We start from the raw sequence: 23,646 nt of genomic DNA on the forward strand, positions 1-23,646 counted from the left end.
TATCCATTTTTTGAATTGGTGCATTTCTAGAGTTGAGCTTTTACTCCGAAAGGTTTTAGATCGGAAGTTGTGTGACGCGTCTTCAGCTAGCTTGATGACGCTAAAGTTCCTGCTCTGTCGCCTCGGTGCAGAAGGAAAACGGCGGAGAAGCGTCTGTTTTCTGTGGCTGTGCGTCGTCTCACCGCCGCGGCCGACTCTTTGTCTCCTGTAGTTGACTTTCATGTGAACAGAAGCGCCGAGACGATGGCGTTCTTCGTGAAAAAGAAGAAATTCAAGTTCCAGACGCAACTGACTCTGGAGGAACTCACCGCGGTGCCCTTTGTCAACGGAGTTCTTTTCTGCAAGATGCGGCTTCTGGATGGAGACTTCGTCGCTACTTCTTCCAGGTAGAAACACCACAAATCACAGAAAACACTCTAAACATCAACTGCATCCACGCAAAACTGCATTTCTCCCTCCAACAAAGTCACTGTAATACACTTCAAACTGATTTAATTGCATTTATGGAGCTGTAAAGTGACATTTTTATACCTTAAGGAGTTTTCCAAGCTTTTTGGTGTTTCTCTAATATTCTGTATGGTTCTTAAACTTGTTTGTTGTGGTAGATATGGTGATTTTTGCACTCTCCTTGCAGGGTTGGTTTGCAATAAAACACCCGTAAACATCACTGCATTCATGCAAAACTCATTTCAGATGCATTTTGGTGCAATTTATTACCACTTCCTTCCATCAAAGTCACTTTAACACATTTAACATGAGTTGAAGTGCATCTATGAAGCTATAAAGTGAGTTAATTGTCTATTTAATACTGTGTACCAGCTCTTAAACTTGTTTGTTGTGTGTTTATTGTGGTATGTACAGTGATTTTTGCAGTCACTATGCAGGATTTCTTCTGTTTTAGGTGGTTGGTTTGCATGAAAACACCCTTAAACATCACTGCATTCATGCAAAACTTATTAAATAAGTATATTACACTCTTTTGGTGCAATTTAATGCAGTTTGGAAGTGTTTTTTTCTCCTCCAAAGTCACTTTATTACACTTAAAAGTGCTTGAATTGCATTTATGGAGCTATAGTGTTACATTTTTATAACTTAAGGAGTTTTTCCAACTCCTATAGTGTTTCTATGATATTCTATATGGTTCGTGGTGTGTTTATTTTGGTAAATAAAGAGTATTTTGCAGTCACCATGCAGGCTTTCTTCTGTTAAGTGGTTGGTTTGCATGAAAACACCCTTAAACATCACTTCATTCATGCAAAACTTATTAAATAAGTATTTAAAACTTTTTGGATACAATTAAATCAGTTTTTTTCCTCTGTCAAAGTGACGTCAACGCACTTACATAAGCTTAAATTGCATTTATGGAGCAATATTGTGAATTTATTGACATTTCTTTAATACTTTATGGCTTTTATAATACTGGATATGGTTCTTAAACTTGTTTGTTGTGTGTTTATTGTGCTAAATATATGGATTTTGGAGTCATCATGCAGGATTTCTTATGTTTTAGGTGGTTGGTTTGCATGAAAACACCCTTAAACATCACTGCATATCTGCTTAACTGTTATTTATTAAGTATGTTACACTCTTTTGGTACAATTGAATCCAATTTTTTATAACCCAAGGAGTTTTTCCAACCCCTGTGGTGTTTCTATGATATTCTATATGGTTCGTGGTGTGTTTATTTTGGTAGATATAGTGTATTTTGTCATGCAGGCTTTCTTATGTTTAGGTGGTTGGTTCCCCCTCTTTAGTAACATAAAAGTGCATCTAAATAAAATAATTACTGCTGCTTTGTTTGCACTGAAGTACTTCAGGTGTGCGGTTTTTGCTGGTTATTCTCAGAGTCCCGTTTAAACGCAGGGTGTTGCCATGTGAAGTGACGACCAGACTAAACACGAGCAAACCTTCCAAACCCTCTGCTTCTTTCTGCTGTTGACCTGTAGTTTCTGGTTCAAACGGCACCAGGATGTGGTTAAGTGGAGTCCAGATTCTCTCCCTGGACTTCATTAACATCAACAACTTTCATCTCTTTCTTCCCTTTTCTTGTCTTGGACGCACTTATTAGACTACACAGCCTTCAAAGTCTCGTCTGATGTCCGTTCCAGTTGTTTTTTATACTCGATTGAGGGTAAAGACGAGACGCTGTGAGAGTCTGGAGACGGTTCGACCCTTTCCTGATCTCATTGTGGCAAAGAAAAACCAGCTAAAAGAGTCACCAGGTTGAGACGTGACCGGTTTTAGCAGATTTTTCTTGTTCTACAACAGGTGTAATGTGATGAATAGGTGGGAAAGCATTACAGAAAAGGCCTTTTAAACTCTGTACGTTGTTTATACTCCTCCTATTTCTCTCTTTCCTGCAGTCTGACCTACTAACACTGCAAATCGCAGAAAAAATATCCCCTGGAACATCATTCCATACATCTAGAAACTAATTTTCAGATGCATTTTAAAGTATTTTAGTGCAATTTGACACATTTTCTCCTCCATCAAAGTCACTTTCATCTTAACATGAGTTTTAAGTCCATCTATGAAGCTATAAAGTGAGTTTATTGTCTTTTTTTAAATTGTATATCTGTTCTTAAACTTGTTTGTTGTGTGTTTATTGTTGTAAATATAGTGATTTTTGCAGTCACCTTGCAGGATTTCTTCTGCTTTAGGTGGTTGGTTTGCATGAAAACACCCTTAAACATCACTTAATTCATGCAAAACTTCTTTAAAAATCAGTTTCTTCCTCCGTTAAAGTCACATTAATACACTGACTGGAGTTTAAATTGCATTCAAGGAGCTATATTGTGAATTTATTGACATTTCTTCAATTCTTTTCTTTTATAATATTGTTTATGGCTCTTAAACTTGTTTGTTGCGCGTTTATATTGCTATATAAAGTGATTAAACCCTTAAACATCACTGCATTCATGCAAAATTTATTAAAGAGGCATTTTAAAACTCTTTTAATACAATTAAAGCATTTTTTCCTCTTGCAATATCACTTTAATGCATTTATGGAGTTAAATTGTTACATTCTTATACCCCAAGGAGTTTTCCCAAGCCCTGTGGTGTTTCTGTAATATTCTATATAGTTTATATGTGTTTATTTTGGTAAATGTAGTGATTTTGCGGTGATTTTTTTTTAGGTTTTAGGTGGTTAGTTTGTGATCTCGCTGCTCCCCCTCTCTCACAGAATCTGATGCACTAAACTAACCTCAGCTTGTTAAACAACATGAGGCGTTATATTGTCAGCCCGGCTAAGTGTTTTATTGGCATAGAACCTCTGACCCATTTTTACAGATGAAAGGACAGACCTGATTTTCCAGGTCCATCATCTGATCTGTTGAGTAGCTCGATTCAAACAGGCCTGTTAAACTTCAAACACCCGAGCTGACTGATGTGCAGTACGTGGGAGAACATTTTCTCTCAGTAAAAGCAGATCCAGTGCTCTCTGGATGTGCTCGACCTCCCTGTTTGTCCCGTGTCCCGGTGCAGAGGGGGTGTGTGTGCATGTGTGTGTGAGGGAAAAGTGACCACCTGACAGATCGCTGTCATCTCCATCAGGTTTCTTGTCAGCGAGTGTTTCCGTTTTGCTTACCTTTCATCACTGAAGAAAAGAGCAGATTGTAAGATTTAAGTCTCAAAAGCACAGATGATCAAAGCAGAACAAAAGAACCACATGTTCAGGAAATCTCCCCTTTGTGGGAGTAATAAGGGAATATCTCATCTTAAACCTGCAACTTATCATTATTTTAGCAAACGCGGCTCTGATTCACACTGTCTTCTGTCATTGCCTTCTCTCAGGTTTGCTTCAGAATGCAAACGAACCTGAGAAGGAAATGTCATGAGCGCCCCTCACCTGAAACAGTCGTGAGTTGACATTGCGTCACATGAAGTCACTGCAGGACCTCATTTATTAAACACCTTATTTACTGCTGCTGCTGAGGACGTCACCATACCAGAATTTTAAACTATTAAAGAAACAATAATGGATACAGTTGATTTTCATCGGTACGACGGCATATTAGGGCCAAGTATATATATCATTTTATTTTTTTCTAAATCGCCAATTCGCAGATTCATAAGATTTAAAAGTAGTAAATCTACAAGATCATGCGATGTGCACTAAATTTCATAAATCTGCGGCTTTTTTCTCATAGATTTGCTAAATTTAATCTCATAAATCTGTTCGCTTTTGTCAACACCAGACTGAACATGCAGGTCCAGGAGTGTGAGCTGTTCACACAGCATCCGTAGACAGGCCACATTTAAAGACGTAATGTGAACAGTCAGGATGTGAGCACTAAATCTGAATTGTGCATTAGAGCTGCTGTGGGACGTAGCGTAAGAGTTTGGACGGATTGCTTTTGAAATGAACCCCACTGACTTCAACAACTTTTGGGTGGGTTGCAAACACCTGGCTGCCGTGCTGATGTTAAGCCGGAGTGCAGCCTCAGAGTGGGGACCGTAGACTCAGTCTTGTTTAATCTGAGCCCTCCTCTTCATGTCAAAGTGAAAAACAGGAAGACAACAAACAACCATTGATTCCAAGAAATGTTGAAATGGATATGTTCTCACATCTGCTTACATGCAACATCACATGTTCAGTCACAGTTCAGCTCTGTGACCGCACTGTGCAACAGTCTGGTTACTTGATCACGCAGAATGTGTTGCATTAGTTTATTATGTTTGTCAGTTTGTTACGTTGTGATGCAAAAACATTGTGCTTCAGCTCATGATGCAGTGAGATTTTTTTTTTTCTTAGCTGCAATTTGAAGAAAATAACAAACTAAAAGTTCCCGTTGTCAGCAGCGATGTCCGAGGCCTCTTGTTCTCTGAGGTCATTCTTCTCTCTGGAGGTTATGTAACAGCTCAGACCCCCCCCATCTCAGTTATCATCTCTGTGGCTGAAAACAAGGCTCTCTCAGAGGACCAGGCGACGGCACAGGGAGGCTCCCTCTGCGGCGGACACAGATTAACGTTATGTCACAGAACTAACAAGCCCAGCCTTTGTGCGCGGGGGCTTGGCCCGGGAGCCTCGCCTTGTTGTGGGTTCGGGGAATAGTGGAAGGGAATTAACAGCGAACTTATGCAGCGGGTCGAGCTGCACCACATGAAGTCTGCAGAGAGGATCACATGCTGCGAATGTGACTGATACGTGTCATGTTCTCTTTGTCTGACGTCCGTCATCCACCTCTGATATTACTGAGGTGCAAAACATATATATGAAGAATATGCATATGCATAAGAAAATACATAATAGATAAGTAAGAAGGAGAAGAAATAACTGAAATGTTAGAGGAGCCAACAAATCCCATAGAAGGGACCCTCCTGATGTAAACTACAAACAGAGCAGTACAAAAATATGTGACACAGCTAAAGAAAAGGCATAATTAACCAAGTATTAAAATATGAATGGTGGGTAAATTATGACAGAGAATATGGCAAAGTGAAAGTCCAACGCTTTTTGAGAATTGTAAACACGCAAACATGTAGAGGCAGAACTAACATGCCGTCGTGCAAATAAGATGAATAACATAAGGCTGTTTAGCAGTGCCCCCCCCCCCCCCCTTAATATAACGGGAGGGGAAACACTGACGCTTGTTGTTTAACCCTGAAAAGCACTATACAAATAAAATGTATTATTATTATTATTAATAAATATTTCATAATAATAAACTTGTAGTGGGGTAATCAGTCTGAGTCTACGGTGAACGTGATGATAGCACGGTCCATACTCCAGTCGAGTGCGGGCATCGCTGCACCCATCGCCTGGCTGTTTAGTTCTTTGGCTCTGTTAACTCCGACCCCTGGACCCACAGCTTTTATAGTGTGTGCAAAAGCTATTTTCCCAATCCACTCTGCAGCGTTAGGACCCAGATGGTCTTCATCATGATTTGGCAGAAAAACATGGTTTCATTGGTGCACGAGTTCAGGCTTCATCAGCTGTAATTTGACATTTTAGACATTAAGTTAGACTGTTTCTGACATTGCAGTGAAGACACAATCACAACAACCTGATTCTGGGTGCGACGAGACATTTCTTTGATGCCTCAGTAATCAGGAAGGTGAAGGAAGAAGTGGGAGAGAGGAATTTTGTATATTTAGAGGTCAAGAAAAAGCAGGAATGTTGGACCAGTTAGAGGCTAAAGGACACCCGATAGGAGGCTGTGATGGAGCACAGCGGGTGTTTGTGATGTGGCAACGTGGACAGACTGTGGTCATTTACACACACACACACACACACACACACACACACACACACACACACACACACACACACACACACACACACACACACACACACACACACACACACACACACACACACACACCATGTTCAGTAAGAGGCTTTAAATGTACAGATGCATAACGTCATCACAGGTATTACAGGGTCACATCAGGTGTTCATTTAAAAAAAGTTATTTTGAGTTCACTGAAAATCCGTTTTGTTATAGGTCATTTTTATAAAAACTCAGCCAGTGAGTCTTAAATGAGAACACATTTAGAACAAACTTTACTTATTAAAGTGGACCTGTAATGCTCATTTTTAGGTTCATACTTGTATTTTGTTTTTCTACTAGAACATGTTTACATGCTTTAATGTTGAAAAATAGGGGTGTGCAATATGACAAAATGAAATCATGAAGGATTATTATCAGGGCTGTCACTAATGGTGGCCAATTGCCAAATGCGACTAAAATATTTCCCTGACGACTTGATTTGTGAGGCTACATGCCCCTGGGGCGGGTAAATGTTTGTCCCAATGGTCTTGCAATAAATTATGCATTATATAGCAAAACACTGCAGTAGCTATAAAATGATAAATCATGACGTAGCAAATATTCCTGCTAAACCAGTGATTTGTTGTGTGTCGCACTGAAGTAGCTCCCCCGACGTCACCGCTGTAGAAAATAGTTCCCCTCCGAAGCAACGCAGCGTACGCGTCACCGCTCTTTAAAAGTGTGCCGCAGTGACTTTGATCCGAGCGCAGCGATGTGGTGGCACATCTCTCTGTGACTAAACCAGAGAGGGAAAACACGGGGAGATATGTGGCTGTGATGCTGTGGCCCCAGAGCTCAGTTAGAAGCAGGCGTTCTGACTGTAAGGATGGTGGTGCACAGAGGGTGTCAGCTGAAGACAGTGATGAGGTGTTCTGATTAGAGATGCAGACTGGATCGGATCGGTGCCGTCTGTAGTTCTGATGAGTCATTAATGAGGGTTTCCTTTGTCAAAGTTTTGCACTGTTAAAGTTTTACATTTGCAATGTTTTGAAATTCAATTAATAATATAAAATGTATTTCTTAATAATACTTTGTCTCTTTTCTAAGCATGTATTGCTCTATAATACTGTTATCTCAATGAAAAGGACTGAAACAGATGGATATGCAACAAAAAGAGGAAATGTATTATTTGGCCGGTAAGAAAATGACTTGGCTGCTAGATTCTTTCATCTGCTGGTCCCCTAGGCAGGTGAGCAGAAAGTTAGTTTACAGCCCTGATTAGAACGTTCTGACGATCTGCCAAAGCAGAGGGTTCGTAGGATCGTCTATATTTCTCATCCCCCATCATGTTTGATTCAGAGAGTAGCTGGAAGTCATGGCTGAAAATGTTACATCATGTCCTAACAGCACGCGGGCGTCAGACTATCGTGTTGCATCGATGCCGTCTGTCCACACTTATTCATAGAACGTGTTAAGCAAAACAGGTATATGTCCTGTGCAGCCGCGGTTTCCTAATGGGTTTAACAAGGAGCCAGTGCTGTCACTTCACAGAGGCCGCCTTCTGCCCAGAACTGGTAGTTTTAACATCTGCATTTCAGTAACAACTGAACCACAATTGGGAGTCAGTTGTTTCAGTTGCTGGGTAGAATTGCTTAATTGATTAGTTGTCAACTACTAAGTTGATTGGAAACTATTTTGATAATCGATTAATCATTGTGAGTCCAAATTCTCTGATTCCAGCTTCTTAAATGTGAATATTTTCTGGTTTCTTTCCTCCTCTGTGACAGGAAACTGAATACCTTTTGAGTTTTGAGGGATGTCATCTCGGGCTTTAAGAAACACTGATTCATGTTTTTCAACATTTTCTGACAGTTTATAGAGCAATTAACTAATTCATTAATCGAGAAAAAGGTCTACAGATTAATCGATGATGAAAATAACCGTTTCATCAGCCACATTGCTGGGTTTATTGTGTTTGCACTTCAAACGAACAGCTCCAGTGTTGAGTTTTTCCAAGTGTTCTTGAGTACTAGAAATGCATCCAAATGTCACACTGCCAGTCGTTTTTGTATTTTTGTAGATTTCTCTATGTATGTCTGTGGTTTGTATGAATCTGTTAGACTGGTGCAGTCTCTCAGTCTGTGTATGAGTATCTAATAGACAAAATAGTAGGTATTTCTAGCCTTTTCTTTGATTTGAACAATAATCAAACTACAAAGATTACATGCCAGCTTGTAAATCTCCCTTTAACATTACTAAGAAAACTTAGGACTTGAACTCCTGACACTGGTTCACTTCTGGTCCAGTATCGTGTCCCGTTGTTCGTTCACAGGTTGTGTTAGTGTTTCAGGATGCAGTTCTCAGGACCATCACTTTTGGGTGGAGTTGGCAGAGCTTCCTGACTGTCTTTTGTCCGGCGCCGTCCAGCACTTGACTGCGTTGAATTATAAATGTCCCTGTTGAAGTTTTTAAGTGATTGTTGCTGTGAAGGAGGAGCTCTGTGTTGACTTTCACATCCCACAAAGTGATGGCAACAAAAAAAACACGTGTTTACCTGCTTTCTCAGGTGCAAACTCCTGTGGGCCGCTGCTTTAACTGTTTTGAAAGTGCCATGTTCTCAGGGGAACCAGTCTGATTGTTCACAGCTCTGTGGAAGAGTCATGGTTCCTCTGAGAGGGTGATGGCACAGAAGAACTGTAGTCAACAGTTATTCAGTTTACAATTCAGTCTGTATTTTCTGTTGTAGCCTCTGAAATGTGAGGACTTGTTGCTGTTTTATCACTGAAAATGTATTATTTTTGTATTTTGGATCGTTGGTCTAAAGCAACTAAAGCTGTCAGATGTAGCGGGGCAGATGTATAAAGTCAAGCTAATACCTTGAATTTGAATGAAGATAGTTACCACTGATAATAAAAGCAGCAATTACTATAGTGGACGGGCCTAACAGGCCTGAGGTCAGGGGCCCTGACTCATAAAATGTTGCTGAAAAAAATGACAAAATGATCACAAAGAGATGCTAAATGACCACAAGTATACACAAAACAACAAAAATGGACCACAAAGAGACAAAAAATGACTACGATGAAAAGATGTTGCAAAACAACCACAAAAACATGCTAAAGGACTAAAAATGGATGCAAAACCACCAAAAAAGATGCAAAATGAGTATAAATAGATGCAAACCTCTGACATGTCTGTGCCCAAGGGCCGATTGTCTCAGAGTACGTCCATAATTATTTGTAGCCGCAGTACAACAAATCACACAAAGAAAATCAAGTATCGTCTACTAAGAATCATCCAATTCAAAAATTAGGAACACAAGTCCCGTGTAACAGCTCTGAGAGAAGCATCCGAGCACGAAACTATTCCACCAAAATGTACCTGCAGCACCCACGAGTGTAACCGTGAGAGAGAAAGTGTCGCCTTTTGTCACCTGGTTGGACATTTGGCCCGTGAGAGAAAAGGAAGGAAGGAGTTTGTGAGGAGAGTTAGAAAATCGACTGGGACGAGGGGGCTTCTCGACAGCTGTTTCCTGTTTTCATCTCACTTTTACAGCCGTTGCCATTTTGGCGGGATGTGAGGGGAGGTGTGTTCGGGGGCGCGGGGTGTTTTTTTGGACATTATTCCTCTGGTATCTGGCCAGGTAATCAAAATGTCTCTTCCTCCATAGAGGGGAATTCCCGTGAAGTTGATTGTGAGAGCTTCTCTCTTTTAAGTTTGACCTATTTTATCTTGAATTACATTAACAGAAATAAAAGAGTCATCAAAGCACAGTCACGATGAATAATTAATAACTCGGATTGAAGCACTTCGACTTGAGAGCAGGTCCATGATAACGAAAAACCCACTGACAAAGGAAGTATGTGTTTTCCTTTTTATCATTTTGATATCAAATATCATCTCCCCAGTTAGAACGATTCTGTCTTTGTGTAAATCACCCTTCTTCACCCTCAGATGTTTGTTTTCTTCCGGTTTTGCACAGACTCTGTACCATTGGAGTAAACTATGTTTAATGTCTGATCCAAATGATTCAGACATGTTCCTTCTCACAAACCGCTCCCCTGGGTTGATGTCTAGATAAGTTCAGGTTTGCAGTGCATGTATGGAAGAGGGCTTAAGGGTGAAGGGTCCCACATGTTGTTGAAAATTGGCCTTGGGCAGAATGGATGGATCCCTGAATGGGCCTACCGGACACAGGCCCAGGGGCCCATAAGGTCAGGGGCCCTGGCTCATAAAATGTTGCGGAAAAATCCCCACAACGACCATGAAAAGATGCTTAATGACTGAAAATAGACACAAAACGACCACATAGACAAAAATTATGACAAAGACACGTAAAATTACTAAAAATAGATGTAAAATGACCACAGAGAGAAGAAAGAACCATGACAAAGCAATGTAAAATTTCTAAAATGGATGCAAAACCACCACAAAAAGATGCAAAATGACTTAAATTAGATGCTTAACCACCGCAAACACTTACAACAATCAATCTAAACAAAATGATTTCAAAACGACTAAAAGTAGAGTCTTGGTGGGGGGTCTCTTACATGTCTATGCCCTGGGGCCCATTTTCTCCGAATACGTCCATGTTGATGTTAATCATGTGCAAATTAAATATTGAGGGAACATGTAAGGGGGAGATACAGTGATCTATCCGGAGTCCTTTCTGCAGATGGTTGTTTAAAATGTTGAGAGCGTCAGCGAGGATCGACCCTGTGACCCCTTTCGGAGTACGGGAACATCCTCCGTGACACCTCACTCCCCTCCTGGTTTGTCCTTACGTCACCGCCCCCCTCTGCAGGATCTGTCTGCTTCCTCAGCTCTCTGCACTGTTTATCTGAGCCCTCCATGCGACCCGGCCCGGCCCGGCCCGGGCTGCTGCTGTTTGTGTTTCTGCAAAACGGCCAGGGCCCCCAGGAGCCACGCAGCCAGGATGAGGAGAGATAAGGATCCCACACTGCTGCATTACTGACACGTTGAGTCATCACATGCTCAGGGGTCCCTGTCGGGGGCAACTCGAATCCCAGACTTCATGTTTACATTTCAGGCTTTCTGAGTACTGTCAGGGTGCAATCACAGCTTCAGTCTTCAGGCCCAATCCTACTGGAGAAGTTCTATTTACTTTGTTTGCTTCATTTAGGTGCAGTTTTTCCTACATAACAAGCACACAGGGACTTTTCAACACCAGTAACATGGAGCGAGAAACAGCCCAGTTTACTGGACAGAGATTTAACAACCTGTCGTCTTGCCAGATTGCCAGATTTTTGGCAGCGCGGATAAGGTCAAAACAAATCACATTCCAGTTCGTGTGACTCTTAGCTCAGCACGACACAGTTTACTTCATTATGTAAGGTTTGAAAAAGCATCATGGACAGCTGATTAGTAAGACGTCAGTGTGAGTTTAACTTCACCTCGACGTTTAAGCTGGTCGTAAGTGGGGGAAAAAAGCAAATCTATCCATGTAACATGTAAGCAGGAAAAGCCTCACTGACATTAATATTTGTTCTTGCCAGGACAGGCTGCAACAACAGAGAGAAGCAAAACACCTCATATTCAAACATAAATACATATATAATAAGATTTGGGAAACAACCAAAAAAGGCTTTCCAAAACCACAAAACAAAAAGGAGAAAGCCAAGAGTCTCTGCAGCAACAAACACCAACTTTTAAATTAATTCCTTTGCTTGTAAACTGAAAACTAATTTCTTCGATAAGTGCTTCACATCTTCTCGCGGTTACGTCTCAAAGCATAAAACCCTCTGTTTTGTGCACCATCTCCCATGTTTCCTGTAAATAATCGTCAAAAAAACCCAACTTCTCTTCTCAATTCTTCCTCCTCTGGTTTGCTCTTTCTGTTTGTTTTTTTTACTTATAATAAATCCTTTCTTCCTCTTCTTCCCCGGCTCTTGTTTGCTTTCCTACCACTTCTCCCTAATCTCTGGATATTATATAGTCACAGTAATATTTTTGTTGCATCTCGTGTTTGCTTAATCGGCCCTTTTGGCTTTTGGCCTGCTCACTGTAATGTGCATGTAATTGTTGATGATGTAGGAATTTGAGCCTGTTCTACATTAAATTACGTTTACTCTCCAAGCTTCGGTCTGCCGGCAGACTTCTCTGTCCTCTTACGATCTCTGTTTTTGGTTTGAGGTTCTTCTGAGGCTGAGCTCATTCTCTGGATCTCTCTTTTCAACACAGCTTTTTTGTGAACATTTACAAGTGACAATGAATTAAATGTAGATGGAGGTACGGACGTTGTAGGAGTCTTACTTCTTCCTGAAGCTGTTCGGGATGTGAGGGAAACATCAGGTTTTACTCTTTTATTTATTTATTTTTTTCCCCAGCTGTCTGTAAATTATGTTTACTTGAGGCAATTTTGATGATGAAAGAATTGAACGCGGGACAAAAAATGCAAGCAAGAAGGCATGGAATAAGGCACGGAAGAAGCCACTCACAATGGCGGCCTTTGTGTTGGTTTCTCCTTTGCAGGCGTTCATCATGTCGGCCCTCTTGTTTATGTGAGCGCTGTTCAGCTGCAGCAGTGAGAGCAGCTCTAGTGTCTGTCTACTGTCACCGCAGCCCGCTGCTCTAGAGAGGCAGTCTGCATTGACAACAGTGCTCAAGTGCTGATCCTATCTTGGCTTCTACTTTTGGATGAGTCAAGTCTCTTTGTGAGGTCTTGACACGAAGTTCAATTCTCAAAAGATGTCCACAACTAGTAAATGCATAGCTCCATGAAGACTGCTTGCTGTTAGCAGGTAACAAGTTCTTGCACACCATAAATACGTACTAATAGTTGCACAGTATCACAGTATTTTCATTTTTTAATTATCATTACATGTTTGATCATCGCGCTTTGAAAATATAGCGGTGAATGTTGTCATGCTTCGCACAAAGTTAGCTAGCTGCAAGGTACATTTATTTTTGCGCTTCTCTCCAAAAAATCTAAAAGGACACAGAAAAAACTCACTATCGTCCACAAGTCCAGTGGAAACACCCCATTTCTTTGCTGATATTGCTAATGTTACACCGACAAATCTGTGTTCAAATCAGCAGGAGGAGAGCTAGTTAGCTGTTAGCTGCTGCTTCCAACGCGTGCTGCTGTGTGGTCTTCTGCCGTGCTCCTGCACACGGCTTCATACAACAAGGGTGGCGTTTCAGAAGCGACACGATTGTCTGCCTGATCTAGTTGACTTGCAGATTTAGTTGATTTGTTTTTTATTTTTTACTTTCTATTCAAAAATAGAGCTAACAGGTAACACACAGTGACACTGAGAGTTTCTGTTCAGAGAAACATGAGCTGTGATGACACATTTACAGTAAATAAATGTACCAAAGTAAAATCACTATAAATTTGGAGTTACAGACACTTTACATCAGTGTTTACCTTTGACCAAAAGTAACAAGTTTGTTTTTATACTGCATGTAAATGCAACACCACGATAATACTAATAACTGGGATCATTTAGGTCGCTATAGCCATGATGTGAAATCGGTCCATCTCTACTGCATAAAATAAAATACTTTTCACTAATAAAGAACCAAATAAATGAACTTTAACTAATGAATTGTCTTATCTGATTAAGTGATGGTTGTGACTGAGCTATTTACCTCCACTTTTCCCAGCAAAATTAAGATGCTTTTCTCTTCTCTGGCATCTCAACATGCTTCTGTCAGTGCATTTATATGCATTTTAAAAACCTAATTAAATAAACGGCGTACCAGGAGTAATATCTGGTCACGCGTCTGCACATGCTCCGTGGGTCATACACTCCACGGCCGTGGCTTTTGACCTGGAAATAGAATGAATCAGGAAGTAACAGCGCACACGTGGGTTACCTTAAAACCGAGGGACAACTTCACCATGGCAACGAGCATCACTACCAAGAAGACCCGTTTCTGTCATTCCGTCCAAAAGTCGACCATTTTCCTCCGGCTTTCAGAGTTGTGATTTTGGCCAAGGGGAACCGGAAGAAAAAGTTGTATTCTGACCAGCTGTATGTTGGCAGGGAGCACCTACTACACTGGAGGAAGAGTAACTCCATCAGTTTCCCATTCTCCCCTGCTCATGTATACAAGGGGAACTCAATAATCCGAATATTCCCTTAACCGGGGAAAGATCATTTTCGGGTTACTGCCGTGCATAAAAATGAACTCAGTGTGGATCCACTGACTACATCCACACTGAGTGTCAGCGTTGTCTTCAGCCTTTGTTGTGCGTTTTAGATCAGTAAAGTTACACAGATGACAGAGAAAATAGTTCCCTCGCCTATTAAATGTGTGGCTTTTGCTTTAGTTTTTCTCTTTTTTTCCAATTATGGTCAGTGTTTTGTTTCATAAAAGTGTCGTAATTTATTTTCTGTGGTGTTGGGTGTAACCAGACAAAAATCAGTTTTTCAGTGCTCATGATGCAGTTTGTAGGTTTCATGCTTCTGGATCGGATTTAGAGATCAGATATGAACTGAAACAGCGTGACTCCATGTAGGTTTTTTTGTTCCTCACATTTATTACAAAACATACTTGGGATGTGAGTCTCATGTAGGAGGCGAAAGCCAGAGTTCAGAGCCAGAAAAAAAACGCTCTTAACTGCTCCACTACACCCCAGCCCTCCTCCTGCACAAAGTGTGAATAAACATGTTATAATAAAAGGAGTGACCAGAAGAGATTTAAAGGTCGCAGGTGAGATTAAAAACAAACGGGTGGAGGGTTATAAAAACGTTTGAGGCTGAAAGAGAGAGTGTCGGTGTGTGAGAGCGTCTCCTCCCCTGAGCTGCTGGCAGAGCGTTGGTGGATTTGAGGAGTGTGAGGTTTCCATGGAGTCTGAACAAAGCCATCTGGACTGAGGAATGTGGTTTTGGGAGCGCTCCCCGTTAACACACTGGAGGACCAATAGCGTAGGGGGTCCTGATAAGAGCCGTGTGTGTGAGTGTGTGCGCGTGCTGTTGTTTCCACTCTTCTGAGAACTGCACTTGTTCTCAGCTATAAATGCTTGAGGGGAAAATCTTTATTTTAAAGAGCTGATTTAGGATTAGAGAAGATTTGCAACATGATTTGTGGTTTTTTTTTTGTCTTTGGTCTCTTTCTCGTGAGTTTGTGCCACCGTTTTGTTTTAAGCAAACCCAGGCCTTTTTAAAGTGTAAGTCTGGAAAAATGGACCCTAATGGTCTTGTTCGGCATGAAACTCCATCAAAAAAGCCATGGAGACATTTTTTTTCCGTTGATCAACCGTGTATAGAGAATGCCCAGAGAGACGCTAACAGCCGCAAAGGGCTAACACTGATTAGCTTGGGGCGGTGCACTAAGCGCATCCAAAACAGCATTTTTTAACCACTATTACTGCTGAAAATAACAGCAAACCTCTGCAGCAGCATGAGAATGAGAGTCCTTAAACATAAAACAAAGCACCAACAACATAGTTAATGAACCTAGACTGTTTTACAAGTCTGTCTCTTACAACAGGTCCATGTTGACAAGTCGTCCGTACAAGTGGATTAGTGAATGCACTGGAGCTCAGTTCAAGGAGGAAAATTTTGGCGTTTATAATTCCATGGAAATGCCTTTTGCATTATTACTGTGCTGTTTGTGACGATGTGTATCGAGTGTTGACACGTAAATGAAAGGAGTTGCGTATGTAAGTTACAAAATAATAATCCACTTGTACGAACTTTAGTACGAGAAGAGCTGGTAGTTTGGCAGTAGGCAAGTCTTTTAAAACCACCCTGTGTCCCGTCAAATATAATAATAATAATAATAATAATAATAATAATAATAATATGTTACTACATTTTCGTTACACTGCACTTTTCAAAACAAAGTTACAAAGTGTTTAAAATTGTTGAACCAGGATTAAAACATTTCAGGAAAATCACACCATTGAAATAATGCAGATATAAAGAGCTGATGCCCAGTATAACAATCTTCAGCTTCACTTTCAAATAAAGGCTTACAAATAAATGGTGTGATAGGTGTGTCACAGATTCTGCAATGGGAATAAGATGTCCTCACGGCTTCATTGTACAACTAAAGGAAGGAAAGAGTGGAAGTAATAATAATATTTCTTATTTAAGGTGTGTAAACTGTGAAAAAATGATTCAAAGTGGTTCATAAAGATAAAGAGAAGAGAAGCAGTGGAAATCATGCAGCACATTGTGTAGAGATGGTGAATAATGGTGAATAATGGTGAATAAAATGATGGGGGAGGGGAGTGTGAGGAGCAGATGCTGCTTGTTAGCACTATAGTGTGTGTGTGTGTGTGTGTGTGTGTGACATGTGTCATTAGCACCTTCTGTCCCACACAAAAACTCAAACGGCCTCATTTACACTGATTACCATAAACCAAACGTGTAAAAAGTAGTTTATTTATTTTATTTTTCCATTATAACTGAGTGACAAACTCGATAATAAAAGGAAGTTGTTTTTTATTTTTTAATACAGCTGAAGATTGACAGGAAATTTTCTTTTTCTATTTACTACTTGAATTTTTTTAACATATATTTGTATTTTCCTAATTTCTTCTGTGTTTCTTCTGTTTACATTTTGTGTTTCCTATGTGTGTATTTTTCTGCATCCCCTATGCACAAAACACCACTTCAGAACCAGAGAAAAGATTAATATGTAGGATAAATATACTGAAATGAATTCATATTTTCTAATAAAGTGAAGATGAGTGGTGATTAATATATTATTAATTATAAATAAATAAGCAAAAATTAATTTATATCTTATTCTAAAGTAAAGATAAGTGGTGATTAATACATTATAAATTATAAATAAATATGCTGAAATGCATTTATTTCTTGTTATAAAGTAAAAAAGAAGTGTTGATTAATATGTTACAATCACAATATATTTACAAAATATTTAAATACTGCTAATTATGGAGAAGGGTGGGAATACACAAGTTATACCTCCTTTATGTAAATTGAATTAATTCATTTTCATGTTTTTTATTAATAAATTATTTTTGTATGCATTGTTTTCTTCTTTTTTTCCCGCTGCCTGTATGATAATTTGTCTTTATTATTATTTTTATAGTTTTTTTTCCTGTTTTAATTTCATTTACATATTCTAAACAAACATTTAAATCAATCAATTGATAAATATAGGTATTTAAACATCTCTACTTTAAAAGAAACTGCTCATCCGTTCTCTTTCAGCTTTTATTTTGAAGGAATGCCGCGCTGATGTCTTGATTTATTCGTGTTCAAACAAAAAGGCGTCGTGCAGTGAAAGTAACTCCAGAAACATTTGGCCGTTCAATTGATTCTTCTTTTCTCAGCATGTTGTTGAAACAGAATCCTATGAAAGTTTCCAAAATGAGCTGTTTGCCTTTTTGCTTTCACTTGGGATTGACAGAACATCTACACTGATTATGGTGCTCTTTTAGCTGGATGGTATTTATCTGGTCGCTCACAAACCACTGTAGCTTCTCATAACTTCCATATAAAAGAAGACGTGCCTGTAAAGAAGAATGTAAGGATCTGTTCCCTGTAATTGGTATGCAGCATTTTTTGAATCTGACTTTTGTTTTTTTGACGTCTCCCTGTTGGGGCACCAGAGACGTTCATAATTAACAGCAGAAATAAGCTCTGCTCACTGTGACGTGGCTTTGTGCACAGCAGCATCCACCACTCTACAGTGGAGATCAAAGTATAAATACATGATTCATTCTGAAATACTGTTTTTTTTTACTGTTTAGAATTTGATAGAATATCAGCTGTGGCTATACCTCTGCTGTATTTTTTCTGTTTATTAGCCATTACTTTGTTGCGAAGGATTTTCCAGAGATTCTCTATGGGGTTTAGATCTGGACTCTGGAACATTCTGTCGATAAAATATCAGGCAATTTGTGAAAAATGGCCTTTGCAATTTCCTAAATCCTAAAATGACATCTTTAAATTGCTTGTTTAGTACAAAAAACAGTGGGACAATCTCATAAATAGGCAGTGAACTGTCTTTATAAGACAAAGAAAAGATGGAAATCCCCATCCAGCTGGAGTTAGGTAATGGTTGGCAATTTCTATGAAAAGTAAACAAAAGAGTTGAAGGGTGTTCCTTTTTTTATGTTGATCCACTTAATCGATTTTTTTTAGATTTTACAGATGATGTGAAGGGCTGCAGAAAATGCCATTTAGATGGGAGACTTGTTTTGGCAACACAACACACGTCACATTGATATATTAAAGAAATCTACATTCTTCTTTACTCGCTGCACGCTTCTGTGTTTCTATGACACTTCTTGTCTCCAGCCTCATCAGCTTTTGTTTTCAGAAACAAACAGATCAGCCTCCCGCTCTGTTTTTTTTTTTTAAACACCTCCTGCTTTGTTCCCAGCCATTAGCCAGGATGTATGGAAACTTAAAGGTTTTCCACTGGCGTTTTCTGACCAAGCAAACTGTGTTTTCACAGAAGTCTTTTGACCATTGTCCATGGTTTCCTTGACAGGAGAGACAACCCATGTCTACATGTCTGTAATGCCGTTCCTTGTTGACAAAACATCACCAGTTCACCGCCACTCAAAACAAACATGTTGCGTATACCCCCAAAAAATCAGCAAAAGAATCGGCCAAGTTTCCAAAACTAAAAACTGTCTTCAGTGTCAGAAGTTATGGGAATCAACTCAGTTCATTTTGGAAAAACTTGCTCACAACATGTTTTCTCTCAGTGCTCTGATGCATCTGATCCTCAGTGGACACGCTGGTCATCATGAGGCTGTAAGACTTTGGATGACATAACAGGAAAAAATAAGTCAAAGCAGATTAAAATAATGAGTCACCAAGTCTTGAGAAAATTTGGGTTTTGACCTAAATGTCAAATGAAAACAGTGTTTATCAATCAGTTAGTTGATCTTTCATGTCTGCTCCTTGTGTTCTCCCTGTGCTTCTCTCCCTTCCCCTCACTCAGTTTCTTGTTTACATAATTTGCTACTCCCTTCATCCCCTAGACTGGTAGTAGTAGTTACCTAGTAACATATTTGGGGGCTCATCCAGGTTGCTGCCATTTTACAAAATATGTTTCTGTGTCTTTGTCACAGTTTTATTACATCGACAAACAGAACAAAATGATTTATACTATCATTAAACAAAGTCTGGAGCTGAAGAAGTGAGGAGTAAGCAGAAAGAGAAATTTCAAAATGATGAATAATTCATTGGATGCACTAGAACACCGAATACCACACTGCAGAGATTTATGAGTTCCATGCTATTCTTTTGTCTTCTCCGTACAGACAGGAGGTTCGAGAAAACTGTGTTCGCTGGAGGAAGAGGTTCACCTTTGTGTCCAAAATGAGCGCCAACCCCCACACCGGAGTCCTGGACCCTTCTGTCTGCAGGGTGTCAGTCAGGAAGGTACGCCTCTCAAAATTGTTCTGGATAGAGTTGGGTACCGACCTCTGTACCTTAAAGGGTCCTGATGAATTCCTGACGGGTACCAACTCATGTTAAATCTGTCGGCGTCTAATTTTGGTACCTGAGAGCGCACACACTCTGCATGTTTAACAGATGTGTCAAATGTTTGATTTCTTTGGTAAGTCCGGTTTAAACTGGTTAAGCCCTCCAGCCCAGTTTAAATTGGTTTGGCCCTCCAGCCCAGTTTAAACTGCTTTGGTCCTCCAGCCCAGTTTAAACTGCTTTGGGCTGGAGGATTCTCTCCAACATGTTTGTTACAATCGTCCAACTTTTTTTTCTCAAAATATTCCGACTTTTAGCATATTAACAGTGTTTGACCCTTTGCACTCACTTTTTAGATGCCACGCTTTTGATGGATATCCATCTCCTACAACAACTCCCTGCTCATTTTGGACACATACTAAAGGCTCCACGCTGCAGATTTGGAGGACATAAGTCTTAATGTCAGTTCCCTTTGACATTTTTACAGCTCTTCTTCTCAAAGCTTCAGCTGAGTTGCACGAAGACTCTCTCACACACAAAAGAAACCGGTGCATGATTTGTGAGATTGGTTTTCACATGACAATAACGCAGGAATCAGGACATCGTAGATATTGTAGCTTCTACAGTTCCTACAGTTATGAAACCATGACGTTATGTAACAGAGGTTATGGCAAAAGTGGTTAATCCTGATATCACAATAATGGCGTCTCGCTTTACATTATCCCTCACATATCCTAGTCTTCTAAAATGAAACTCTTCAACCAAATTTGCAGAGTTTAAAACTGGATGTGTTGATGTATTTTCACCTTCAAATCACCAAATCAGTGCTTTTTGGAAAGGATTTGTAAGACAGAAGATCCCTCAAGTAAGGTCATAAAATAAGTATAACAAACTTGATCAAGCAAAGAATTGTACAAAAGGTTTGGAGACATTCTCACAAAAACGTCTCAAGGATATTTCAGTGCAGTCTTGATGCTGAGCTCTCCCACGTGAACGCCGGTTCTGAGGAACCACGAGTGTGGTCTCAGCCTGTAATTTCAACTTTCTCATCAGAGCCCTGTAATCGGAGGCCACTGGAATATAATGTTGGATCAGTTTGGATCCCAGGGTTCATTACTGATTTCCTGTTTTCTCTCTGCAGGAACTCAAAGGAGGAAAAGCATATTCGAAGGTAAGAGCTCCTCGGTCTCACGTCCATAAACACATAGAAACAGTTACAGATGAGCTGTCTGTAAACCTTAATGCCACATCGTGTAAATATTAGCATTGACAATAAACAAAAGAAACCTGCCCGGAGTCTGCACAACATCCTGCCAACACCTCTCTAACCGTAACTGTAAGAGCTCCTGACGAATCAGTCCCATCACGGGAATGAAAGTACAAGGTCAAACCCCTGCTGAAGGTAAACTTGTGTCGATCTGTGGAAGTTGTTGCCGCGACAGGAACCGTTTCCTTTGTTTTTTGCCCACTCTCTATTTAGGTTTCCTTTTCAGCTAAATATACTCCGCTTCCCTCCTTAGAAGTCGGCTTCCTTTAAATACGCACCTATGAAAACACGAGCTCAAAGAAAATGGGAAACCTGTAGAAAGAAGAATGGGAACCTTTAGCCTGAGAGGAGCTGCAGAGCGGATTTAAAATAACATAGACAAAAGGCAGTGAGGTTTGTTTTTAGAGGTAAAGGTCATGAAGGCAGAGTCCTTTGACTTTTAATTAAAAGTTTTCATGCAAAGATTTAAGGCGGTCAGTGGTTCATTTGTAAAGTGTCTTAAGCCGTTGGGCTCTGTCATCTCGACGTAACAACGTATGCATATGATCAGAGGCGGATTAATGACAGGCTGGCCTAGGCTGCAGCTTAGGGGCCCAAGGTGTGCAGGGGCCCTGGATTGGCCAGACTATTTAAAATTTTCTTCATTTACTACACTGGAAAAAAAACCTTGGCCCCTATAAGGACCCTTAGAAGTATTTTTTTTAAATGAAGTCGCTGATTGGATAGATATGGGACACATCTACCAAATCAGCTGCCATCATGTGGCCGGGTTCATAAGGTCAGTTTAGTTGTCAAATGATACGTCACTCACTTACTTACTAGACAGTACAGCAGCAAAATGTCAGAAAGGAAATGTGACAGCAGAGCACGAAAAAGAAAAGCACAACAACTCAAAGAACAACTAAAGATCTACTAAAGAAAATTCCTTAATTGAAAGGATTTTTTTAAGGTTGAGGTTAACCGGTCTTCTGTTCTAGTGTTTTTTTCTGATAAAGCATGATTAATAATGTGGGGGGCCCAAACAAACAGTAGCCTAGGGGCCCATGACCACCTTAATCCGCCACTGCATATGATGGTGTGTTATTCTTCCTAAAATATTGAATGGTAACCTGCATCATAAGCTAAAGACTCACTTGTTTAAACTGGCTTTTGTCTCATGTCTGTAATTTAAAATCTTTTTTTTTAAATGTGTTTATGGATTTTCTTCATAAACAAGCATACAGAGGACAGGACCAGACAAAACAACAACAAGCTGGGATCAGAAACACAAAAACCCAAACAGAAAAATCAGTTCTGGGTAAATGTGACAGGTTCATCAGGCAACATGGAGTGAAATACACTTTGGAGGGATGAGGGGCTGTTCATGTTCAAATTTTTAACAAGTGCCGTGGGACAAGCCAGAAAGGTGAGAATAGCTTAAATATATTCAAGAAATGGTTTCCATATTCTTTCAAGAACATTAGTTCTGGAGTAGAGAAGACCAGAAAGTCCAGAGGTTTGTCTTCAGTTACTGCCCTGTGCCATCCCAACACCTTCTCTGGGATCCAGTGCTGAAGATACATGATACATATCAGTGACATGATCTTCTGGAAGACTCAGAAGAAGGGAGATCAAGCTTTTTCTTCAGAACCTTCTGTAAATCAAACAGATACCAATATTCATACTTATTTCCTAACGAGGTAGAAAAGCAGAAGTGAACCCACAGACGGGCTGCATCTTGCAGAGATGAATAGAAAAAGCGACCTATATTCTGAGGAGTCGTTCCCAAACGGGGGACCGACATTACTCTTGCTCTTTGATTTATTGAGGTCACAGAGACAGTAAACAAGTTAAATCACCACATGCTGAACTGTGCACCTGCTCACGTCTGTGCAGATCTGGAGGGTATCATCAGCTCACTTTTTACTAAAATGGAATTGCTTTCACCGAAGCCTCTTTAAAAATGACACTCCTGAGATTTGACGTGTGTTTTTTCTTCTCCCTGTCATACAAGAAAACTTCAGAAGCTTCTCCAACGATGTGAAATTGCTCTGTGTGCTAAAGAAAATGACGGGTGTCACAGATGTGCCAAAAATAAAGGGAACCAGTGAAACCCCTCCATTAAAGTGAAGCTACAGATTTAACTCGTCATCTCTTCTTCTTCTTTTTCTCCATCTCAGCTGGGCTTCACAGACCTCAACATGGCGGAGTTTGCGGGTTCTGGCTCCACCGTGCGCTGCTGTCTGCTGGAGGGATACGACACCAAGAACACACGGCAGGATAACTCCATACTGAAGGCAAGGACACGGGTGTTCAAGGACTAATGTGTCTTATTTGGGGCATATGTAATAACAATACTAATAATAATAATAAACTTTATTTCTTTAACACCTTTCATACACAAAATACTGCCCAAAGTGCTTTACAACAAAGAAATGACGTGCTTCACATTAAAAAGACACAGAATGAAAATAAACAAAAAAAAACAAAAAACAAGTTAAGAATAGAATCCATAGAATGCATATTAACATTGATAAAACCCATTTGATAATACTAGCAAAAGTAAGGTTAAAAAAGAAAATAAAGATTAAAAGTGTACTATGACAAAATTCTGTACCAAAAAATCTGTAAAGAAAATTGGGTAAAGATTGAGCCTTTAACTGGGAGTTAGTTAAAGGCTGAGGTGAAGTTTTTAGCTTTCTTTTAACCATATTTAGCGAGCTGACCTATTTTTAAATATTAGTTTATATTCACTTGTTCCTCTGAGTTGATAAGAACTCTGGATTCAAACCGG

General features: G+C 39.9%; 1 protein-coding gene across 1 annotated transcript in view; it reads left to right on the forward strand.

Moving 5' to 3' along the window:
• The first annotated feature begins 139 nt into the window (after positions 1-139).
• The window catches only part of eeig1a (estrogen-induced osteoclastogenesis regulator 1a), a 36,143-nt gene continuing 12,636 nt past the window's right edge, over positions 140-23,646 (forward strand). Inside the window, exons 1-4 of the mRNA XM_083911938.1 lie at positions 140-386; positions 19,444-19,564; positions 20,748-20,777; positions 23,033-23,149. Coding sequence (XP_083768064.1) covers positions 244-386; positions 19,444-19,564; positions 20,748-20,777; positions 23,033-23,149 — 411 coding nt within the window. The 5' untranslated portion in view covers positions 140-243. The remainder of the gene's footprint in view (positions 387-19,443; positions 19,565-20,747; positions 20,778-23,032; positions 23,150-23,646) is intronic.

Source organism: Echiichthys vipera (genome assembly GCF_963691815.1).
Source record: "Echiichthys vipera genome assembly, chromosome: 4".
NCBI classification, from domain to species: domain Eukaryota; kingdom Metazoa; phylum Chordata; class Actinopteri; order Perciformes; family Trachinidae; genus Echiichthys; species Echiichthys vipera.